This window comes from Aptenodytes forsteri, unplaced genomic scaffold (assembly GCF_000699145.1).
Source record: "Aptenodytes forsteri isolate BGI_AS27 unplaced genomic scaffold, ASM69914v1 Scaffold207, whole genome shotgun sequence".
NCBI lineage: Eukaryota > Metazoa > Chordata > Aves > Sphenisciformes > Spheniscidae > Aptenodytes > Aptenodytes forsteri.
In genome coordinates, this window is record NW_008794836.1 from 3625589 (window position 1) to 3649012 (window position 23424).

At 36.5% G+C, this 23424-nt stretch overlaps 1 protein-coding gene across 1 annotated transcript in view; it reads left to right on the forward strand.

Annotated features, from left to right (window-relative positions):
* GBE1 (1,4-alpha-glucan branching enzyme 1) overlaps positions 1–23424 on the forward strand; it is a 148692-nt gene that overhangs the window by 24620 nt on the left and 100648 nt on the right. The window contains exons 4-7 of the mRNA XM_009274494.1: positions 13959–14084; positions 16013–16148; positions 18596–18686; positions 19801–20010. Coding sequence (XP_009272769.1) covers positions 13959–14084; positions 16013–16148; positions 18596–18686; positions 19801–20010 — 563 coding nt within the window. The remainder of the gene's footprint in view (positions 1–13958; positions 14085–16012; positions 16149–18595; positions 18687–19800; positions 20011–23424) is intronic.

The following is a 23424-nucleotide window of genomic DNA, read 5'->3' on the forward strand; positions in this document are numbered from 1 at the left end:
ATATTTTTTTGAGGGAGTGTCTTGTATTGTAACGAGGTGATCTGATACCTTGTGCACTTGTTAACACAATATTCTTCTATTGATACTCCAGACTCTTGCATGTTTGAGTGGTTTCAGTGATTGCTGAACAGTAGTTATAGGTGCCAAGTTCAATACAAAATTGGGGCTGACATGAAGAACAGTCACAATTTTTTTTAATCAGTTTGTACAAAATATTTTAAAAGTTCACTACTATTGGTTTTGAGTAGTTTGCCAGTCCAAATATATAAACCTTTTTAATATTAAAGGGTGCAAAGGAGGAACTACTTTGAGTCAAAACAGATTAGTCATGGTTAGAAGTACCTAACAGTACACTTGTACCCATGAGGTGCTGGGGAGAGGAAAGTTAGTTGTAAAGAATATTATTAAAACATCATCCTTACAGGTTTTACTACTGCATCCTATACTTCGTAGTAGATCTGCGTGCTCTGTGTTTAACCTGTAAACCTTGAAAAGGTATCAAATATGGTGAGCAGGTAGGTTAATCAGTGTCAGGGAACCACTGTTAGTAAAATTCATCAAGTGTAACTACTGTCGCTGATGAAGTAGATGGTGCTGCAGCTGACCTGACTGATCAGGAAGTCCAGCAGCATAGTTATCAGACTGGCTTCGAGTTCAGGTCTCGTGCTTCGAGCAGTCTGCAGTCAAAATGTGAAAGCGTTTTTAATGAGAATGTGAAAACCCAGGAAACTTTTTGATAATGGGATAACAGGCTGGTGGTTAGGATGCTAGCTACAGAAGTGTTAAAGATGTGGTGGGTTTTCTGTAACATAAGATGTAAATAGGTTATGTGCAGGCAGACAGCCTTTACAAAGGGAGCCCTAGGTACCCCTAGCAGAGGTATGAAACTTGATTTCAATGGGAAGCTTCTTGAAGTGTTCACTGTTTTCTTACATGTACAAATATAAACACTTCTAATGTTTCTTGTTTTCACCTCAGCTGGGGGGTTGGGGAATATCCTTGCTCGTAGTCTTAAGTTCCATGCCACTTAGATTTCATGTCTTAAATGGTGTGTAGGGTGGAAGAAAATAGAAGTCACCAGGTCTGCAAAGTTGAACAGTGAATGAAACGTGTTCTGCAGCATCGTGGTATATGAGCTATGTGCAAGAAGGAGCAAACATGGCATTCCTGGCGTTTTGAACTTTAGGGAACGGGACTTAAGTCATCTAGCATACACACTTCTAGACATCAGTGGTGCTGAATGGGAAGTAAAGCATTAGTTAAATCTCTGGCAATACCCTTCATGTTTCATTACTTGATTGCAAGCCATGACCCTTCAGCAAGTTATTGTAGACTTCTCTGGGTTACAGATTAGGTTTACTAACAGGAAGAGTTGTTATCTCATTGGGAGGTAAATGGTCTCTTGACTTTGCCTGTTTGGATTTGGCAAACAATGTGCAACTACTTGTGGACTCACAGGAGAGACTGTAGCAGCAACGAAGCATTGTAATGCAGTGGGCTGTTGCTCTTTGGAGCCTTTTTTGTAGACTGAGCTGAGCACTTCAGAATATTCTTCTTCAGTTATTTTGGCAGGCTTAGTGACTTGAAGATTGCACAATTCTTTGGTAGGAGGCTTTGCTATTTAAAAATACCTTCCTTTTAGTTTATCCATACAGAAGACTAATTGTTTCAATTTATATTAGGTGTGTGTTAAAGCAAAATGTGGGTTTTTTTGGAGGAAAAGGGAGAGAGATTTTAAAGAAGGGGGTCTTGAAATGGAATTAAAGGTCTGAGGGTCCATATTAAGTATATATAAACATGGCTGTGGTTTTTAGGGGATTTGTTTTTTGTTTTGAAGATAGGGCCACTAATTAGGTAAAGCTTCTGACACTCTTCAGTGCGGCTTACTGGTACGTACTTCCTAATTTTCAGCTGTATTTGTCTATAAAGTTAAGAGAAGATTATAGGTCAAGGAGAAAGTGGAAGATAAACTTTGGTATTCTAATGGACTTATTCCACACCTTGGATGCCCAAGTCTTGTCAGATGGAATCTGTACTGGCAACACAGCCAATGCCGGAACTATTTGAGGAGGACTTCTCTGAGGCATTATGATAAAGTATTCAAGGTATGCTACTTTAGAATATCAGAAAGCAGTAAAGTTAATGCACCTAACAATGTGTGGAGAGGGTCAGGTGAGCTCATCCATGACAGATGACCACAGAACAGAGGGAACGCATCATGATTCTCTGCACTGTTTTATCCGCCAAAGAGAGTGTGACCTAAGATGTTAGGGACTCTTGAGTTGTTGGGCAGGGAGACAACAGCAAGAGGAGGGAGAGGACAGTGGAAGGACCATTTGGGGCTGTAGGCTACCCCTGTTACAAGACACTGTAACAGTATGTGACAGGAAGCAGAGGTGTTGAGCGTGACCTGCCACATCCCCAAAAGACATTTTGCTGTCAGTTTGAAGCAGCTGTGAATGGGAGCATCAAAAAGTAAGCGTGCTATGCCACAACCCCCCAACCGCAAGGTGCATTATGCAGCAGTTGTCCTTTATACAAACGCTTTATAGTTGAGGATAAGTAATACTTAATGCTTGGGTGCCCCTATTACATACTTCAGCAGCTTCTTTTCTACTTGACATGGCTTGAAACAACTCTAATAAGTTACACTTATTGTGTGTAATGTGCTTTATTATGGTTGCTTTTCAAACCATGGTCTCCTACCCCAAGCCTCTCAGTTACATAATACATATATGAATGCTTTTGTATTATGCATACAAATTTTTATAGTCTTTGAGCTACATCACAGTTGTTATAGTAACTTGATTCTGGTTAAGTCACAATGGGGAAAAAAGTATTTCTTGAGCTGTGTATTTTAGAGATTTCAGTTTTCCTTTGACTTATTAATTTGATTTTGAAAAAAGGTTTTCAAAATCTGGATTCTAGACTGAAAGAAGAGTTTGCTTGAATACTGTCCTGCAGCATAGATACATGTGGTGTTTTCCTTTTTCAAAAATAAACTGGTTGTCCCTCAATATCTAATAATGCCACCTTTGTGTAGCTAACAGTTATAAAGCCTATTGTTTGTTCCTGTAGAAATCCATGTACGTTTAGGCTAGTTCATGATGATTAAGTGAACTATTGTCTCTACACTTGTGCCTGTTGAAATCTATTGGGAATGTTTCCATGTGATATTGCTTTCATTTTTAACAACTCTCCTATGGTTTCCTGGATTTTAACAGTTTGATTTTCCTGTTTTATTTTTATCATGTGGTATTTATCTCTATCTGCATAGGTATTTTTATAATACTAGGCTACTGTCTCAATCTTTTGAATTTTTTAAATAAATAATATAGCATTTTCTGTGTATTGTGTATTTATATTTAAATAAATAATATAGCATTTTCTGTGTATTTCAGTATTTACTGACTTCTCTTAGTTTTCTAAGAGAAGCATGGGAATGGAAAAAAGAGCAAAAGCTTTCCTTTTTAATCTGATCTAGTAAACTAGCTAAACAAGTTCTTTGGTTCTTCACCGCAATTGAAATGCGTAATTCACAAATGGAGCTGTATCTCCCTCTTTTGCAAAATGAAGGCATGACTTCATGACTTGGCTTTGAAGATATGACAGAAGCAAAAGCCTATCTTGATAGTTTTTTTTTTTGCCCCCGGGGGAGAAGGGAAGGGAAAAGAAGGGGGAATTGTGAACTAATATTTAATATCCCTAATAAGTTTAGAGTCTAATAGCTGATGTGATGATATATTTACAGCAAAATAATCTGCACAGCAAACAGACCCCTCTCCCAATGGCTTCTGAACTGCACAGATTCCTCTGCAGAACTTTCTTAAATGTATAAACCACCTGAGAAGTATTACTATGTGTCCAATAGCTAAGGATTATTTTTTTCAATATTTGATTTAAAAGCTTGTTCCTTTAGCAGATTTCTTGGCCAGAAAATTGCTTGGAAGAAAAAACAAACAAAGCAGACAGCTTTGTCTCGACTGACTTAATTTTGACAGTAATCTTAAATTGATGAGGGGAAAAAAAGTTGGAAAAAGGGAGACTTGGAGTAATGTGATTAGTGTTCTATTACTTTTTCTTTCCAGCATAACCGATTTGCAATTTAGGAAGGAGAACAGCCTGGCGGAGGCAACACACTGTCCATTCTTTCTGAAACTTCTTTTCAAAGTTTATACTCAATTTGCTTGTTAAGAAATAACTTCAGTGACTGCAAACACCTTGACAGATACACTTGATTTCTTGGTTATTTGGAGTGGTAGGAATAGAGTATGGTAAAGTTTGGTGGTTTGTTTTTTTTTTTTCAGTGGAAGGTGAGTTCTGAAAAGATCTCCTGTTTTCCATGCCTCCTCCCTCACTGATTTGGGTGGAGGGTCCATTTGGGAAGGTACTCCTGGCTAGGGGAAGCTGAAGTGTTAAACAACTTCTGATCCCTTTTCCTCCTTGCTGCCTCTCCTGAGCTTTGTCAGGCAGGGCTGTGCAGTATCAAGAAGAGTAAGGCACTAGTGAAGAAGCTGTGTTTGCTTCTTCATTCCTTGCCTTCTATTTATGAGGCTATTAAAGAGGGAAACGTCTTTTCTGGTCTCTCAGATCTGTCAGGTTGAATGAGACAATTCAAGAATAAAGCTCTTAACAGTGTTGTTCTAGCCCAAATTTTTGTCAAGCTTTTGTATTTTTATCTAAATCTTCTTTAAAGCGAACTGTGTCAGGCAAGGAACTCTGAATTCTGGTCCTGCGTTCTGCAGCAGGTTGCATTACCTTACCAGAAAGTGTTCTGCTGTGGTCCCATGTATTAAAATACAAACATACAAAAACGTTGCCTCTAGTCTCTAGTGCTTCTCTCACAAACCAGTATGACCTGTAGAAAGAGAATGGTAATAGTTACCCTGTGGTTTCCCGTGTGCGTGGGGAAGGCAGAGGTGGTGATGTGACTTTATTTACTTTTGTAAATGGGCTCAATTTACATCATCCACTGGCAAAAGATCATCAGAACTGTGTATTCCATCTGGGTGCTGAACTTGGGATTGGTTATGCTTTGTGGAACAAAAGTACACAGCTAAGGTGTACAGGGAAAGGTATTTTCAGGTGATAGTAAAACTTCACTTATCTATTTCTGTAGCAACTTGAGGGGGTTGAGAAAGGATGAACCAATTAAGAAAAATGAAATATGATCTTATAGCAGGATCGTATCAGTGACTTGACTGCAGGAACTGTCTTTTGAAACGGAACTGCATTTATGAAATAAAATATAAGACCAGGTTTTCTTACAGCAGCAATATGTCCTAAGTATAAAGTTTTGGAAATACTACTTTATTTGGTTCAGATTCTTTTGTATTCCTGTAAACTTGTAGTGCTTTCTCTCTGTTACCCTATTTTTGCAAAAGTAAAAATGTAAACTTTTCTTTTTTAGTATAATATACACTGTAGACAAAAATCTTGGTGTACAAGCACTTGTTTTCCTTCCCCATGCACTCTTAGAACAACTAAGGGAGGGAAATACCTTGACGTTTAATTTTTAATAAATTTAATGTAGTGGAAAAACGTGGTTATGCTGTTGCAGCATCTAACAGACTTCCTAGAGAGTCTTTAAGACCTAATCCTGTCATGCTTTTAGGTTTTTGGGTTGAACTTACTTTCAAATCGGGTGCATGTTATTGAGATGAGGTGGTGTTTCCACCTGTGTTCTTGTGGCTTTTACACTTGGATAATCTTGTCTCAGAAATGAATAAATATGAAGCTAATGAAATACTATAAATTGTAAAATATTGAAATAATAGCTTATTGCCCCTTATATAAATAACAAGTCACTGACACTTCCATGTTTGTATTAAAGCTAGTCCACTCTCTCATTATGTTAGCTATTGTTGGTTTGGCCAATTTAATTTCATCGTTGTATTAAAAGCCACATATACCAACAATCATTCCAAGTGCTTTCAAGCTATTAAAGTAATGTAATAATAATACAGTGTTTCAGAGCAGTTTATTGGCTTGCATATATTCATCAGTTATCTAGTTATCGCCTCCTCATTTTCTTCTCCCCAACTCGAGTATAAATGACAAATCACTATATAACAAATTTCCTGAACTGCAAAAATATCAGTCTTAATTCTTATTCTTTAAAAAAAAAAAGTCCAGCAGATGCTAGTTTTAAACAGAAATAAATATCTGAAAAATAAGGAATTATCAAGACAGCATGGCTTATTTTTATTTCTAATGTTTGACCCTGTATCATCATCAGTGGAAACAGGCAGATGACTTACGGGAACACACCATAATTGAATACAGTGCTCATGCATGGAATTAGTCTGCTTTAGACGTAGGAACTGAAAGCTAAAGGAGTGGATGCTGGGCAGAGGAATTGTCTGATCTTGTATGTAACTGTCATTTGAATTATTCTCCCACACTGTTCTGAAGATCTGTATATGTGTACACTGGAAGGTGAGATAGCCAGATGAAGCTGATGTGAAGAGAGGATGAAGGTAGGCAAACACAAAAAGAAAAGGGATATTCATAAACACATGAATTTTAAACATGGTGTTTTGTGGCCTGTTACTGCACAGTTTCGTCTGTCATAACAATAGCACAACCACATTAACCTCCATTTTACACATGGGTTCACATTTTATCTAAATTTGTATTTATGACTAAACTTTTAAAGTTGTTAGACTTGCAAAACTTTCTGACTTTTTGTTGTTACAGATAATTTAATAAAAAGATGTGTGGCTTCTGTTCATAAAAAGCCAACAAATTTCACTGAGTCACAGTAGGTTGGAAGTTGCCTGAACATAAGTGCCGAGTTTTCCTTTAAATGCCCTGAGACATCCAGAAGGGATTGGCAGATGTGCTGTAGGTGACATGGAAGACCCATGCTATTTTGGAAAGGAAGAATAGTGGAATACCCAAGAGTCTCAAAAATTTTTCAATGTCTCTGAAAATCAAGGCCCCTGTATCTTACTTTGTCCTGCATTGGAAGCACCATTAAATTAAATGAAACCTATTTCAGCTTCTGAATTGCTTCAATGTGTCATTACCTTTTCTGAATGACACTAGACTGCCCTCAGAGTGATGGTTTCTCCTTAACTGTAATAAACTGCTCTTGAGAGTTTTAAACATCATCAAAACAGACCCGTAAACACTGTACTTAGTTTTATCCTACAGCTTACTCCCCATTTCATAAATTCCCTATACTTTAGTGGGACAGACATGGAACACATTGTCACTTTGATACTACTGTCCTTGTGAGATTTAGGTCCTGCTTTGTCTTCCAGCAGTCCAGCATTTTGAAAATTGGAATGCACCTTTGCACACCAGTTTTTACATACCTTCAAAGGCAGCCATTGTTGGCTATATGTTTGCTCTTATTACAGCCATACATTTCAGTTTTGCTAGTGATTTTTATTCAGATCTCAAAGTTCTTACTTCAAAATTAATCACTTCAGTAGCATTGATGCCTTAAACCTTGGGTTACCAGGACATCTTTTCACTACCTTGGGTGTACTCATCTATTAAACCCACTGCGCTAATTACAGCGGGTTTGGATGCTAAACTTCAAGTGTGCTGAACGTTTCGGACAGAAATGTTGAAAATACACCCAACATTCCTATAATGGAAAATACAAACAAAACATGCATTTTTAAACTTTACATACAAAAAATGAGCAGCTTAGATTAAGCGCTTCACTTTTTGTTGTTTTACAATTGTGCTTATATAAATTGTATATCTGTGCCATGTCCATTTTTAGAGTACGTTGACTTTTTAATGACAAATTTTGAAGGATGTTTTCATTCTGTCTTTCTGACATTTGCTTATTTGTGTAAGAGCATTTATTTAAATGTATTTATACTGCTGTTTCACTTGGGAGACAGAATCATGCAACATTCAAAGGTCATCAAGGATTTTGAGTTTTTACATGTTATTGTGCAAATGTATTTACCACTAGAGGAGGAAAAAAACCCCAGAACTATTCAGGTGAGCTATATCTAGTGTTAATGTAGGCAAATTCTGCATGACTAACTTTGAATTTTCCAGAATCTTGTGTTAGAAATTTCCAATGGGTAAGTCAACTTGGAAACTATGGGGAAGTAGGGGGAAAAAAAGACTTTTTAATACAGAGTTCTAAACAGGTTAGCTGTTGTAAGAGACTTCCTCCTCTCCACAAAAGAAAATCGTCATGTTGCCCATGTATTACGCAGTTTGATAGTAAAATACTACTTTATCTTATGTTTCAGACAAAGATATTTAATGTAGGTGGTGTCAAGTCCTCTTCATCTGTCTTTGTTTGCTTTTCTGTCCTTCTAAATTTGGGCAGTGTAAATGTAGCTCTTCTGATATGTAGATTTCTTGCTTCTTAACTTAGTTTTGGCTATTTCTTAAGAGTATAGACACACAAACTGAGGAGGATGTGTTATTTTGCCTAGGAAACTTGGATTTCCTTTTTCCCCCTGCACTTGTCCTCTTGTTGGTCCTCTGTAGTGACCAGCATTGCTTCTCCTCCCTGACAATTTTACATAGCTCATACTGATAAGTGTTTAAAAGGGTGACTTAAATCACAAAGCTGAAAAAAGCCAAGGGTAAGCCACAAGGCGGGTACATAATTGTAATATGAAAACATATTAATGACAAAGGGCTGTTTGGTACATATTATGCATATTAAATGCCTACTGCAGAACAACTGCATACCATTCCTGATCGTTTATTACATGTGACAACTAAGTTTAACTGATTTTTCTCGTAACCTTATCTGTATTCTCTATTATGTTCTTAAAAGCCAGCAAGATGTATGCTCTGTTATATGTTCTTAGAAACCAGCAAAAGTGAAGAAAACTGATAATAGAATCAGAAATACAGCGACTATTTTAATCTAGGGATTTTCCTTAGCTAAAGCTTAAATAAGTGTAAAACAAACAGGTTAGCTGTGATCAGAGGCTAAACTTTTGCCAGTTTGCTTGGTCCACTTGACAAATGCATTTCACGCTATAGTAGCATGCATTTTTAAAGCTTTATTTAATGGGGGCTGTAGTGTTTATATCAAATGGTATGATGTGCCTCCTCATATACCTTAAGGAAAGAACAGAAACATACCTCTTAAAGCAGATAAATCCTAAGGCCAGTTTGAAGAAGCCTATTTAATGTACATCATGGTTTTATATATGTTCTTTAGAGAAGATTGTTGAGTTAATTAGAAAATGTAAGCTCAGCTATAAAATGCTGATGAACTAAGTGGTAGCTAGCTTAAGTTATGCATCATAACTTTTAAGAATTAGTTTGAAATGAGTAAAAAACCCCAAATTTGGAGCAAAAGTACAGTATCTGCTAAATAAACTCGTAGGTACTTTGTCAAAAGGGCTGTGTAATGACTATATTCAGTATTCTTTATGCATATATAACCTGTAGCAGCAGGTGCAGAGTATACATGGCAGCTACTTTTTATATCTGAACACTGCAGAGAATGGACCACAAGTAATAGTTTGGGGTGAGTGGAGCAAGAGTTGTTTATCTGTCTTTCAGTTTTACATGTGTGCTTTTATATTATTACTCCTTTTATTACAACTTCTTAATTATTTGTAATTAATTGTTTCAAGAAATGCCAAAGCAAATATGGGAATGAAAGCTGTTGGACTGTTTCCATTAGAGTTATTTTTGTCAGTCTTGGGCTGAATTGCTATTTGTTTTGGGGTGCCATTCAACTTTTTGGAGTTTCTTTTGCTCATGCCTCAGCTAAGCATGATGGTGTGGGAGTTCTGTCTCAATATTATCTGAAGTCTTTCTACTTGTAACTTACTAATCAACTTTCTACAATATCAGGAGAGAGGAATAAGAAGTTGAGTATAGAGCTTGGTAATTAAGGAAAGATTCAGTAAATTGGATTCACGTAAAACTAAGAAAAGGGTTAAGCAAGCATAGGAGATGAGAATTGAAATTGTTAGGGATCGCTTGATAGAGGTCTAAGGAAACTATGTTGATTAAGCTTTTGTAAATCAGAGAACAGGATTCAACTTTACCAGCTTTAGTGTTGTAAATTTTCCTTTTCTGGGTTAGCTATGTTTCTCTTCACTATGCTTTCTCTGTGCACAGCTCATGATGTTCAAAAATGACAGCAACACATGAGCAAAACTGAGGTTTCTACTGTTATGGTGAGGTTCAACCAGATACAGCCATGGCTGGATATATTTGGAAAATATTCCTTAAGACAACCTACACTGTGAAGAAGGCAACAAATAAATTTTCTGAATGCTTGTTTAAAATAAGTGCTCCCCCCACTTTTGTAGAGATTTTTCTAACATTTGCATGGTTAAATTGTATGACTTCTATTGTTGGATAAATGTATCCTTTTCTTTAGAACATGGGAGGTTTCTTACATCTTTGCATAATAAAACTGAAAATTAAGTTCTAAAATGAAAACCAGAAATTTAGATTGTGAACCTTTAAAATAGAGCAGACTCTAAGACTGTTAAGCGTGTAAACCCAACCCTTGCAGAAAGTGGTAGACTAGCACCGCCTGTTTATGGTTCTATATTGTTATAATATGTGACGAATACATGTATGCCTCTGCTTCTTGGAAATTTTATTTGTAGCTATTAGAATTCTGGCTGTGAAATTTGGTAGGAACTTGTACAAGTTCCTATGAAAGTCTCTCAGTTCCTGAAAAGTCTAACCAATAAACTTGACCTGATAGATGCTTTGAATAAAAGCAAAACTCGTACTTAAACAAAATGACTTCTGAAAAACTGGTAAATCAAGTGCACTGATGCCTCGGAAATGAGGGAAAATATGGTCAATTTGAGCTGAATGACTACGGAACAACAAAAGTTCTTACATGATTTCAGAAGGACAGGATGCAGAGATATGGTTAATTAACACATGCAGCGCAACTGTAGAAGTGTGGGTTTTAAAGTGAAATAACTGGTTGCTCATTTAAATGTTCCTAATCTCTGTTTCTTAAGTGTTTTTCATTGCTTGATGGATTAAATTAAAGAGTATGGATGACTGGCTTTAGTATTTCATAATAAATAAACTTTCTTTTTTCCCCTCCACTATCATCTTTTTGGATTAAACCAGTACTACATCTAACTAAGTAATGTTCTGAATTTAGACTAATTCCCTCATATTTCTTTGTCCTGGTTTCGGCAGGGATAGAGTTAATTTCCTTCCTAGTAGCTGGTACAGTGCTGTGTTTTGGATTTAGGATGAGAACAATGTTGGTAACACACTGAAGTTTTAGTTGTTGCTAAGCAGTGCTTACACTAGTCAAGGACTTTTCAGCTTCCCATGCTCTACTGACTGAGAAGGCTGGAGGTGCACAAGAAGCTGGGAGGGGGCACAGCCAGGACAGCTGACCCAAACTGGCCACAGGGACATTCCATACCATGTGACGTCATGCTCAGTACATACACTGGGGAAAGCTGGCCGGGGGGGCCGCTGCTCGGGGACTGGCTGGGCATCGGTCGGCAGGTGGTGAGCAACTTTTACTCTTCTAATTCTCTCCCCCATCCCACCGGGGTGGGGGGAGCGAGCGAGCAGCTGTGTGGTGTTCAGTTGCCGGCTGAGTTTGAACCATGACATCTTAAAATAAAATGTGCCCACCCCTCATAAGCCTGCATAGTATAAATTACACTAGAATACTAGAGAAAAAGGAATGCTAACATGAGTAGATAGGTATGGTTATTATATGCAGTAATTATCTTATTTCTGTGATGGGTAAATTGGGACAAATTAATAAAACAAGCAATAGCATCATCAGAAGTGTGATATCAGAAAGAGGAGATAATTTTTGTTATTTTAAGAGTAACTTGCAAATTGTCAATGCTGTCAGTGAGGAGGATCTTCATAGTGTTGATATAATTTGCAGAAATACCCTTTTGGCCAGCTTTGGTAGCACAGTTGACAGAAGAAACTTTCCATGCAACTGTACAGTGTTTTCAGTAACTTTCTCAGCTTTTTCTGATTAGGTGGTTAGTCTCAATTACTCCTTACAAAACCTGTTCCGAGTTGTCAGAATTACGATAATATACATTGAGAGACACAGCAATCATACTTCCTTGCTTTACCAACTTCCATTAACCTATTGTGTATACGTATTTTCATCTTTTTCTCCTGTGGTTGGGTTAAGGATACAGATAATCTATCAAAATAATGAAAGACAGTTGCCACAGGTGAAAAGGCAATTCTTTGATAATTGTCGTCTTCCACAGTACTTGTTAGGAATTCAGAGCAAAGAAAAGTCACTTTTTTAATAAAAAAAGGAGAGGGAAAAAAGCTCGATCCCCCTTTTCATTTGAGGCTTCTTATGATGTTCATAGCTCTCCTTACCAAAAAAAAAAAAGCCCTCCAAAGAAACAACCAAACAAAAAAAGCAGACTGAAGAATTTCAGGACTCCACTTCGTACATTTCTGAAAATGTATTTTGCAGCCAAAATACCAAGCAAAACTTGAGTGGTGTTGTTCCTTCTTCACTGAGGCAGGGGGTGGGTGGGGTGAGGTGAGGTAGATGGAGTAGTGTTCTTTCTGCATTGCAAGAAGAAAGGCTTGACAACAATTGGCTTCATAGGATAACTGCTTTAATTAGAATAAGAGGAATACTGATAATGAGCAAGCCAGCTTCAAATGCTGGGCACCCTTCATTAGTGTGGCATTAGGCAGTGCCCTGGTAGATTTTCCCATGGCATGCTGCGTGGAGCAGATCCTGTCCTTGGATCTCCCTTCTGGTCATTCAAACTAGCATATAATTTCCTTACAAGAAGGACAACTCTACTCCTAAGGCATGGTCTTATAAGATGTTCTTGCTGCACTTTTAGACAAAGGCAAGGCCATGCAGGTGGTGTAGTTGCCAGTACCAAGGGGGAGCTGCCTGCAGGCCCCTCCGTTATGCTGAGATGGCTGGGGTGGTCCTGCAGCCAAGGGACATGTACAGCACAGCATGGACCTGTTGTCCCTAGCTCCTAAATGTGCAACACTCTCCCAGTCAGCAACACTACCTTGCACCCCTTGATTCTCATATCCTTTCCCAAGGGTATTTTATAAGTTACAGATTACATTAATTACTCAATAGAGCAGAGCTGGCCTGTTGAAGATCACCAACTCCTCAAATACAGTGTCATCTGCAAGGTCCCAGTACAACATTATCCTAGTAACCATTTCAATTTTGCTTTTGATGTGTAAAATTATAATACTCCAAAAGAGCTCCTAGGTTTGTTGTGTTTGGTCACTCTTTCTGGTGAAGTGAAGTTTTATGAGCTTTTTGAAGGAATTGAAAAGAGTGGTCCTTCTTAATCTCTTGTTATGGAACAGAGGAAACCAAATACGGAAAGTAAAAGAGATGATAATACTTTATCATTAGAATGATGAAGGCATCCAGAGAAACTGAAAGGCAGCAGAAGAAACCCAGCAATTTCAATTTAACTCTTTTCCCTCTTCTTGACCTGAAAGCTGTCCTGTGCTGCTTGTGTTGATCTGTGGTTCTGGTCTATATGATATCGGTCAGGACTCACAGAGCATAGAAAAGAAGAGGGAATTAAGATACTAAAATTGGCTTACTAGATTGTTTGCAAAGTAAGCAAATCACAGTTCTCATTTTGATGGCATTATACCGCATGGCTAGTTAAATTTATAAGAATGTGTCAGGGAAATAGCAATGACGGGAAACTAGGGAACCTAACAGTAGTCCATTTGGGAAGGCTCTTTCTCCCATTACTTGTATGAAGCTTACATATATATCCTCACCTTTCAGCTCCTGCTCGTGAACATCACTCCTGTGTCTGACGTGCCTGGTTTGCTGTCCCTTTGCAAATCATCTCTGTGAACAGGGTCATTCTTCCTTGTCTTGACTTGCATTGTATATTTGTGTGTTCTTTAAATTAAATTTCTGTGTAGCGTACTATTTCATTCTCCACTATGGTTTACGTAGGAGGTGTTATATGAATTATATGTGACTGCATGCGTATGTTGTGGTTATTTTATAGGTGGTGATTCGTGCTCAAAATGGCGAACTCCTCTATCGTATTTCACCTTGGGCAAGATATGTAGTCCGTGATGAAGGCAAAGTGAATTATGATTGGGTACACTGGAATCCACCACAGTCATATATAGTAAGGCTTAAACATTATTTACAAAAGGTGTATAAAATAGTATATCATGTCATCTTTTTATCCCTACTTGGAAGAAAAAAAAAAAGTTCCACAAAGAGGGTAGCGAACTAGTTAGTAGCTACCTGAGAAGTTTTTATTCATGGCTTTGACAGAAAGAAGTGACTTTGGATGTTTTTGAGCTACTTTTTCAGTCTCCTATAGAATATATAAAAAATAGTTACCCATTAAAGTGGTATTATAACCTTGGCTTCCCACATGCTAGTCAAGTTTGATAACTATTCCAGGACTAGGCGGCCCTTCCTGGTACAGAGGAGAGCAGGGAATTACCTGAATTGGATTTAAGAACTACTTAGCTGCAAATGCAAAGTTCAGTACTCCAATAATAAGCCAATGCTGTATGAAATCAGAAAAAGCTTTCAAAAGTAAGGTGCTCACGCTCTGGTCAAATCCTAGTTTCTTCGTATCAGGAAAATCCATTTATTGATTTTAAAGCCCTCTTATTTCTCATGCACTGCTATAAGGTGGGGGAACTCTTTACATGATATATGAAAAATATCCTAGGAGAACATTCAGAAGCTTCAGACTGTCTGAGTGATGTTGTCTAATATTATTACACTTCTTGGTGTTTTCACTAAAAAAAGATATGCAGTATTCTGTATTAGAGGTGTTGCAACCCTGTTTTGAGTTAAATTTTAGCACCCACCTCAAATTATGAAGCATCTCCTTGACAGAGAAAGGGTAACTCACGTAGAAATTCTTTTTAAAAAAAATAAAAATTTACATAATTTACAATAACTTTCTTACTTAGGTGCATAGTTCATATGAATTTAGTGACCTACCCTGTATCTATGATGCTGTGTGACACCTAGATTCTCTATAAGAAGAGGAAAAGGGAAGTAATTGGAAATGTAGTGATCTGTATGACCTAGAGTGAAAAGGAGGCAAGGACATTTAGGGTGCAGGCAAGGCCTTACTGAGTTAAGTCAGAAAAAAAAATTGAATCCTTTTATGAATAGGAGAGGTGCTCAGTGGAAGTAAAATACAGGGAATAAACCTCAACCAGAACTTCTTGTTCTTCACATTTGTCCCTCTAATTTCTCTTCACTGTTCACGTACATGTGTGTGTTTACTGGTTTTCTTCTAACTTTTCAAAATTTCAGTTAAACTAACAAATAGAATATAAAATCTTGTAACTTTTTTTTAATTGGGAGAGGGAGGAAAAGAAAAGACTTTGGGGGGAAAAATAGGCTTTAAGCAGTAGTTTTCATAACTTTCTTCAGACAAGACTTTTATTTTAAAAAGTAAAATCCTGATGAAGTGTATGCTCTTCAAGTGTAAGGAGGAGGTTTTGTGATGAACTTCAATTGCCTCTGTATTCATTAAATTTTTTCACCCATCTAGAAATACCGTGTACTCCCCTACAAACTTGGGATTTTTTTTTAAATCCTGAGTAACTGGAATACAGATGATTCTGTGCTGTGGAACTGTGTTCTTTAGGACTAAAATATTTATAAATTTTAGTTTGGGGAAGGCAGAGCAACTTCAAATACCTGCAAAAAGCAGGTATGCAAAAAAAATAAAACCCTATTTTTCTGTTGTCGTCTTTTATTTTCAAAGAAGCTTCATAGTAGTTCAGAAGAACTTTATAGTACAATGGCTGCTATAAGTTTGTACACTTCAGTGTAATTTAAAAGGGGTATAAGAAAAGCATTGGATCATGGATGTCCAGTTTCTTGTTCATGAAGAATGTTAATTTGAAATAGGCATTTGCTTTAACAGTTTAGAATGCTTAATTAACTTTAAAATGTTTGTGCTTTTAGAGGAAAAACAAAACAAACTAAATTGTTTTTCATCTTGTGCAAATTATGTGAGTGTGGCAACACTTCCAAGCTGTAGCATCCTAACGACGACTGTTTTTTTCCTTATAGCATAAGCATCCTTCCCCCAAGAGATTAAAAAGCCTAAGAATCTATGAATCTCATGTGGGGATTGCTTCCCCAGAAGGGAAAGTAGCTTCTTATAAAAACTTCACTTACAATGTACTACCTAGAATAAAGGATCTTGGTAAGTAATAACAGATACTTGCAGAGATAAAATTTGTATGTGCCTGTGCTCTTATTAGAAAAGATAATTATCAAGTGTCTATAGGTTTTTTGTGTTTTCAGGTTACATGTACTATAAAAATAGATTCTTAAGGCAGCAAAAATGATAAACAAGTGAAATCTATGGAGAAGAAACAAAGACTGAGATAGGATATGTGAATCAAAATCCATTCCACAGATTTTTAAGTAAAATGTGATTGCAAAAGCCCAGATAAATATTGCAGGGCAGTTCGCTTTTGGCATGGTTTGCTTTCAACTTGAAAAAGGACCCATTTTTGTGAGAGAGTCTTCAGAAAATACTGTGTTCTTAATTGGTTCTACTAATGTAAATCTTGATCCTAAGGAAGGACAAAGAAATATGTGGGTAGAAAGGATTGTCCTTTCTGTTTGCCAGAATAAGCGTGCTAAATTTTCTATCCCTGAACAGTTGCTATGAAGTGTCAGAACATGGAAACTTTAAATGTGAGAAATCCTCTTTTAGAAAAGAACTTGTAGTATATTGGAGGGGATGTACAAAACGGCTGGCATGATTATCTCAGGAAGCATAGCAAAACTGTTCACCTCATTTTCTATTTGATTATTATTTTTTCCTGTGGTATCTTTGCACTGTTTCTATAATGAACAATATAAGAACTTGCTGGCTTTTACTGCCCTGTGATGAAATATGGTTTGTTACAGTCAACTATAAAATAATTGTGACATCCATGGCTGAGACCTCTGTGGATGGTGGCTGTGCTTATGTGTTGTTTGATTTTTATTTTTTTAATTTTTTCTTTTATTTATCAGAGTGCCTGAAGAAGCCATAGGGGTTTTTTGTAGGTTCACTTGTTGAGTCAGTGTTTCACAGAGTGTGGCTTTTGCCTTTCAATAAGGTTGAGCTTGCAGGTGAGGGACTTTGCACATCTGGAGGCCCTCAACAAAGAGTAAATTTAGATTCCACATTATGTATCTGTGACTTTTTCCTTACTGCCAAAGAACTTCAGTTGTTCCAGGAGGCTAATATGTTTAACAGAATTATGAAGGCTTTCTGCTTTACCTACAGATTTTTCTTTGGGGAGGAGAAATGTTGTGAAAAGGCTGATACACCACAAAATAAAAGCAATATCAAATTTAGGTAGGGTATACAGAAATGGTAGATAATGTTTGTTCTTATTTACATTACGTAAACACTGTGGGAATGAAGGTTTTTTAAATGTATTTTTAAGGGCTATTAGATTCAGTTTTGGGATGTCTTACTTGTTAGACAAGCTTAAAGACATCAGTATTTAAGAATGCTAAGATATTAATAGTTTGTAGAAATACGTGCGTGACAAATAGCAAAATAAGTAGCAAGCAAATAAAATGAGATTAATTTGATGCTGTGTTGCTGTTTATTTATAAAAATGCTGTAAATAAGAATAAGTGCAATGAGCCTGAATTATATAACAGCAATGAATCTGACAAATTGCTGAGCTCGTGCCAACTATCTTCTAATAATAACTCTTTTATAGCTGTGAAATTTAAAAACAAAAACACAAAAATAAAAAAGAAACCAGTATCTTGTCTAAACTAAAGAATGAAGTGAAGATTTTTGGTTAAGTTAATAAAGAGAAGTGGTGGTGGTGGGAGTCTCAACAGACTGTAGATTAAACCTGAAGGTTGCCTTTTGCTGATAGTCCTCACTTGCTAGCTATCTGGGGCACTTATTCACTGATATTGAAGATAGCTTTAGATAAGATGTGTGGCAAGTACTGTGGCTTCACCATTAGTATGTTGTTTTCCCTTTAGATTTCCCTCCCTTAATAGCGCACTGAACTATCTTAGGTGATACACGAGACAGCGTGTCTCTGACCCTCCTGTACTGCCTCGATTCTTTGGTAAACTCAGGACAAAAACACATTACTTCTGTGTTTTTTCTCTTTTTTGAAAGACTCTTGCAGAGGGGGAAATGTAATCATTAAAGTTGGAAAAAAAGTGTTTTTGAAGTGGTGAAACAAAGATTCCATAGGGCATAAGGTATAGTACATGTAGCCAGCGACTACCCCCGCACACCCCGACTGCAAGTGTCAAAAGTGAAGCAGAAGTTCAGGACATGCAGATTGGCATAGTTAATATTCTGAAGTTAAATTAAGATTATATTTGCATATCACTTACTGCTTTCCAAATCTGAGTTTGGAAATAACTAATCCTAGTTATATGTAGATCGCTTGACAAGTTGACCATTCCATTTTTAATGGAAGATCATGTAAGTATAAACTATTAGGTAGAATTACTTCTTGAAAGAGACTGAATCTCTTGTTGTTAATCATTAGAGTTAAAAGCAGCTAAAATGAGAGAAGACTGGAATGAATGTTACAGGTGTTGAATCCTCTTTTAACTATCCTTAAGGCAGGGGTTTGTTTGTTTGTTTTATTTCTTCTATTTTTTTAGGATATAACTGTGTCCAGCTGATGGCTATTATGGAACATGCATACTATGCCAGTTTTGGTTATCAGGTCACAAGCTTCTTCGCAGCATCAAGGTAGGTTTAAGTACTTCAGCATCTTCTCTGTTCTTTTACCTTACTCCTCATCCATTGAAATCAGTATGCCTGTGTGTGTTTGTAAGTAAGTGTTTAACGGAAAGAGAAAGTAATGGCTTAGGTATTTGCTCTAGCTTCCTCTTAAATCTGAAATCAATTTGGCATAGTGATCAGCTGTTCTGTGAAACACTTCATATAGGATGCAAACAAAAAGGTTATAAGTAACCTCAGCTGTCATAGCATATTCCAGGTAATGCAGCTTCAGCAGTCTTTATGCTTGGGGTTTGTGTTGTGGAATTCTTGGCAGTAACAAACACAATGTCTAAGTCATTCTTCTGTGATAAACAGAACTGTACACTACTTGTCCATAATAAACTTGATTAAAATCATGGCTCTGTGTGTTCTGTGGGAACTTTTTCCCACACTTGTAACAGACTGTACTTAGATTTGAGGCCTAGGGTAAAAATAGATGGAAGATGTATTCAAGTAATTGTTAAGAAAATTATGATAAACCTGAACGTTGTGATTTCTCCCCCCCCCCCCCCCACCCCTCGTCGTTTGGCTTAATTTTAAAGAAAGGTGTGTAGGACACAGGTGATGACAATCTTTATTTAAAAACAAGTTCGAAAATAGTGTAGTACCTAAAACAAATAATTAAGCAGGACAGCGGCAGATGGTGTATTTTGGGGACTTTCATGAATGTACATTTACTTTTGTAGTCATCATGGATTACTTTATTCCGGTAATATAAATATATTCTTGTCTCTTACAAAGAAAGGAACTGTTCAATATTAAATAGAAGCTTTAAGTTGTATCAGTTATCTTTTATACTGAATTTGATGTATTAACAGATTAAAAGGGAAGAATAAAACTTTGAAACTATTTTTGCAAAACATTGCATGCATGCAGTTTTTATAATGAAAAAGTTGTTTTAATTGTCAGTTTGTAATCAATAGCTACTACTTAAGAGGCTGAAAAAATAACCTGTATACAACTGGAAACTGGGTGATGAAGAACTTCTGACTTCGATGTAGTTTTTATAAGTAATGTTCAGTATTGTCAGCTTAAGGTCGTATTGTATTACTCGTAACACATTGCATTTTCATGCTGATAGCCGTTATGGAACTCCAGATGACCTGAAAGAAATGATTGACGTTGCTCACTCTATGGGCATCACTGTTCTGCTGGATGTTGTGCACAGCCATGCGTCAAAAAACTCTGAAGATGGTCTCAACAAATTTGATGGTACAGATTCTTGTTTCTTCCATTCCGGTCCTAAAGGAACTCATCAGCTCTGGGACAGCAGGCTCTTTGACTATGCAAAGTAAGTATAAAATGTCACTTCAGGTGTGTTAGTGGTAATTATTTCCTACCAGTTCTATTAAAAGTACACTATTCGCCAAACTGGAAAAGTCATTTGGGTTGTTCAACAGTTATGATATGCTGAGTTAAATTCCTTTATTTTGCCAAATACTTAAAATCTAACACTAAATAATAGTATTTAGGGTTTGTTATTCTTCTGTCATCTATGGCTACATAGGTACATATTATATAATATGTGCATTGTATGTATTATAATTATGTAGTTATATATTATACTTATTTTAAAGTAGATTCAGATATTATTGTATATAGATACCTATTTAAATATTTATTATATAGGAATATATTATATTTATATATTTTTATATATTATAAAATAGATTTGTGTTTTCATATTATGTATTATATTCATATATAATATAAATTACATACATCATATATTATATTTTTATATATAAATAAAAGAACAAGAAAAGCTGAAGAAAACTTGTACGCTCTGGAAATTTATTGTCAAACTGTCAGATTGTTGAAATGTAGCAAAAGTTTTGCCCCAGGACAACTAACTCCATTCGAAAGAGCTTCCAGAGGTCAATCAACAGTTAATGCAGAGCAGGGATCATTTTCAGTAGGCAGTTTTAGGGACCCAGTTTGGGCGCACTTAATTAACTAGTATAAATATAGTGTGTGTCAAACCACGTGTTAATGCCAGATGATGATTAGCATTTAATATTGTTTACTTTGTATTCTCTGAGGTATTGGGGGCAAGGGGATTTATTTGTATGCTGAATATTTCAGTGGTTTAAATGGAGAAACAGGCACAGGCAGCTAGCTTATTTCAGTCTCCTTCTCCCATTTTTCCTATGTTTGTTCATCCCTGAACCACCTTGATTCCTCCCTTTCCTTGTCTTTGATTATTCCCCTAAACATCCCACAACAAGTTTTGCACAAGCTCACAATCTGCTTAAAGCATTTCTTAATAAATTCTATACAGTGTCACTCACCTCTTATTCTATGATAAATTTGCTTTTTTTCCCCCCTTGAGATGCATGATAATCTTGTTTGCCCTTCTTATCAATTACAAAGTTCTGGTTTAACCCTTTCAAGGTTACACTTGAGTGGTTCCTTTGGTGGCTCATCTACTCTCTACTCGGTGACAGTAGAGTTCTGGTCTCTTGTTAATATATTAGCTGTTAGGTTTTGTGTGCTGCAAGTTCAGTTTACTGGTTTTTCCCCTGTTTTTCTCCCTCACTTGCATCAAATTGCCATTAGCTGGATATGCTTACATTGCAGATGTCCTTAAACCTTGGATCAGAATTACATATGTTCAGTTAATTGCCAAAGATGATTTTTCTTCTTGTACTCGTAGGCTATACTCTTGGGGCTGACAGTTTCATAGCTTATAGGGGTTGTAACTGTTTAAGAAGGTCGCTATTGCAGAAGTAATATTACATAGCAAAGGTCAACTGTTTAATGGAAACTCTTGCACAGTAACTCACAATTTCAATTAAACTGAGTGACCAGTGTAATAAGTGACTTACGCACTATGTTACTTAACAGGATGAGCTGTTCTTTATTTACTTTTTATTTGGGATAATTTAACTGATTAATTCAGGGGGCATTTTTTGAATTGTGACTTTAATTATTATGACAAATGCATTTTAGTGTGTCTAATAATAATTTCCTGTTTGAGTTGCTTCCTATTAATCTTTAAATTCATATTCAAATAAATTCTATTTCAGATAATCTTAAAGCTTTAATATTAATACAATGGTGTTTCACACTTTATTTCATTTTATGCTTATGTATAATCAACAAGTGTGTGGTACTGACTTCTCTAGTGAGGAAATAAATTGAATGCAGTTATGGACCTTTCGCTGTTCCAAGCAGAGGCAGGTTCTTCCTATTGGGAAAGAAAGTGGTGCTGGTATTGAGTGTTTTGGAAGGATTTGTAAATGAAAGGAACTGCCAAGTGCTACCTAGAAAGCAGCTTGCTATGTTAAGCATTTATTCAGAACTGAAGAACTTCCTTCACGGGTCTGTTCAGTCAGTGATATGTGCTTGTACTCGTTGGGGAGGGACACCGCTGCATAATTGCTTTTCATCCTATGTGATCGGAATAGACGCCAGAGTGAATGCTGGAAAGGGGGAGTGGAAAGAGCTGTGAGGGGGAGAGAAGAGATTAGGAAATAGCAGAGACCAGAGAAATTGAATCAATGCTCTACTGATGAATAAAAAATAATTCTCTGGATGACTGAGGATCCCTTCTATGTCATTCCCCATGCCCTGCCCTCTAGTGAAATGCAACAACAAGTTTGGGTTTCCTTTTTTAAACTTCTAGGGAAAACCTCCTTCCCCTTCAAGCACAGCACGCTGTGCAGTGAACTGTTTTTAGTCATTAAGGGCTTCTTAGTCCTAATATCTGAAACATTAGAATATTCTGTGTGTATTTATAGTCAAATTTTAAGGCTTAAGAGCTATAACAATCATGTTTATTCTAAGTTGCTCGGGACTGATTAAAAAATGGTTTGTTAGGGTTTTTTTTCCTCTTTTTTTGTGTGTACGGGTCCCAAACAAAATTGGGAAAGAATCAGAACTGACATTTTATTGAAAATGTTGTTTGTTTTTTGGGGGTTTGTTTTTCATTTAGGTTTTATTGACATGCCCGCTAATTTCCATACCAGTAAATGAACAGCTCTGGTCTGAAAGAGGGGAGTATAAAAATCTGTGAGAGAGAGAGACTCGAGTTGCTTGCAGATGTTCAAAGTTTGCTGAAAATAAATGACACCAAACACAATCTATTGAATGGTATACAGAAAAGCTTGCTTGCTGAGACAAATCTCTTCAGCTAGTACAGCCTTCTTTCCCGTACAGTGCTTGTACTAAATCCCTTTCCTTCTGTAGTGGGAAGAACTGTTAAATCTACAGGTACTTAAACATCAAATACAAAGAATGCTCAATTTACTTTGGAATTGAGAGAAACTAATTCTCTGCCATGGAAGAGATTAAGAAACAACTGCTTTATCAGTTTAGTCTATCTACGTTTTCTTTGAAAGCCAAGACGTAAGTAAATTTGTCTCACAGCGTTTGCAAGATTATTTAGTTGTCTGGGAAGGGAACTGTGAATACTTACCGTAACAGAAGGTGGCAAAAGATCTATATACGCGCAAAAAAAAGGACTATATCCATGGTATATTTTAAATACTATATTTTTAGCAATATTCACTTAAGTAGAGAGTAGCTCCAAGAAAAGCAGTAGTAAAACTGTTCAAAGGACAAACTGGATGTTGCACCTCTAGCACCATAGTGCAACTTAAGAAGATAAAAGTGTGTTTTGTATTGTGGACTTTGAGACAACACTTAATGAGCAGTAGAATTGTATATATTTTAATACATGTTTATACAAATGTTGTACAAA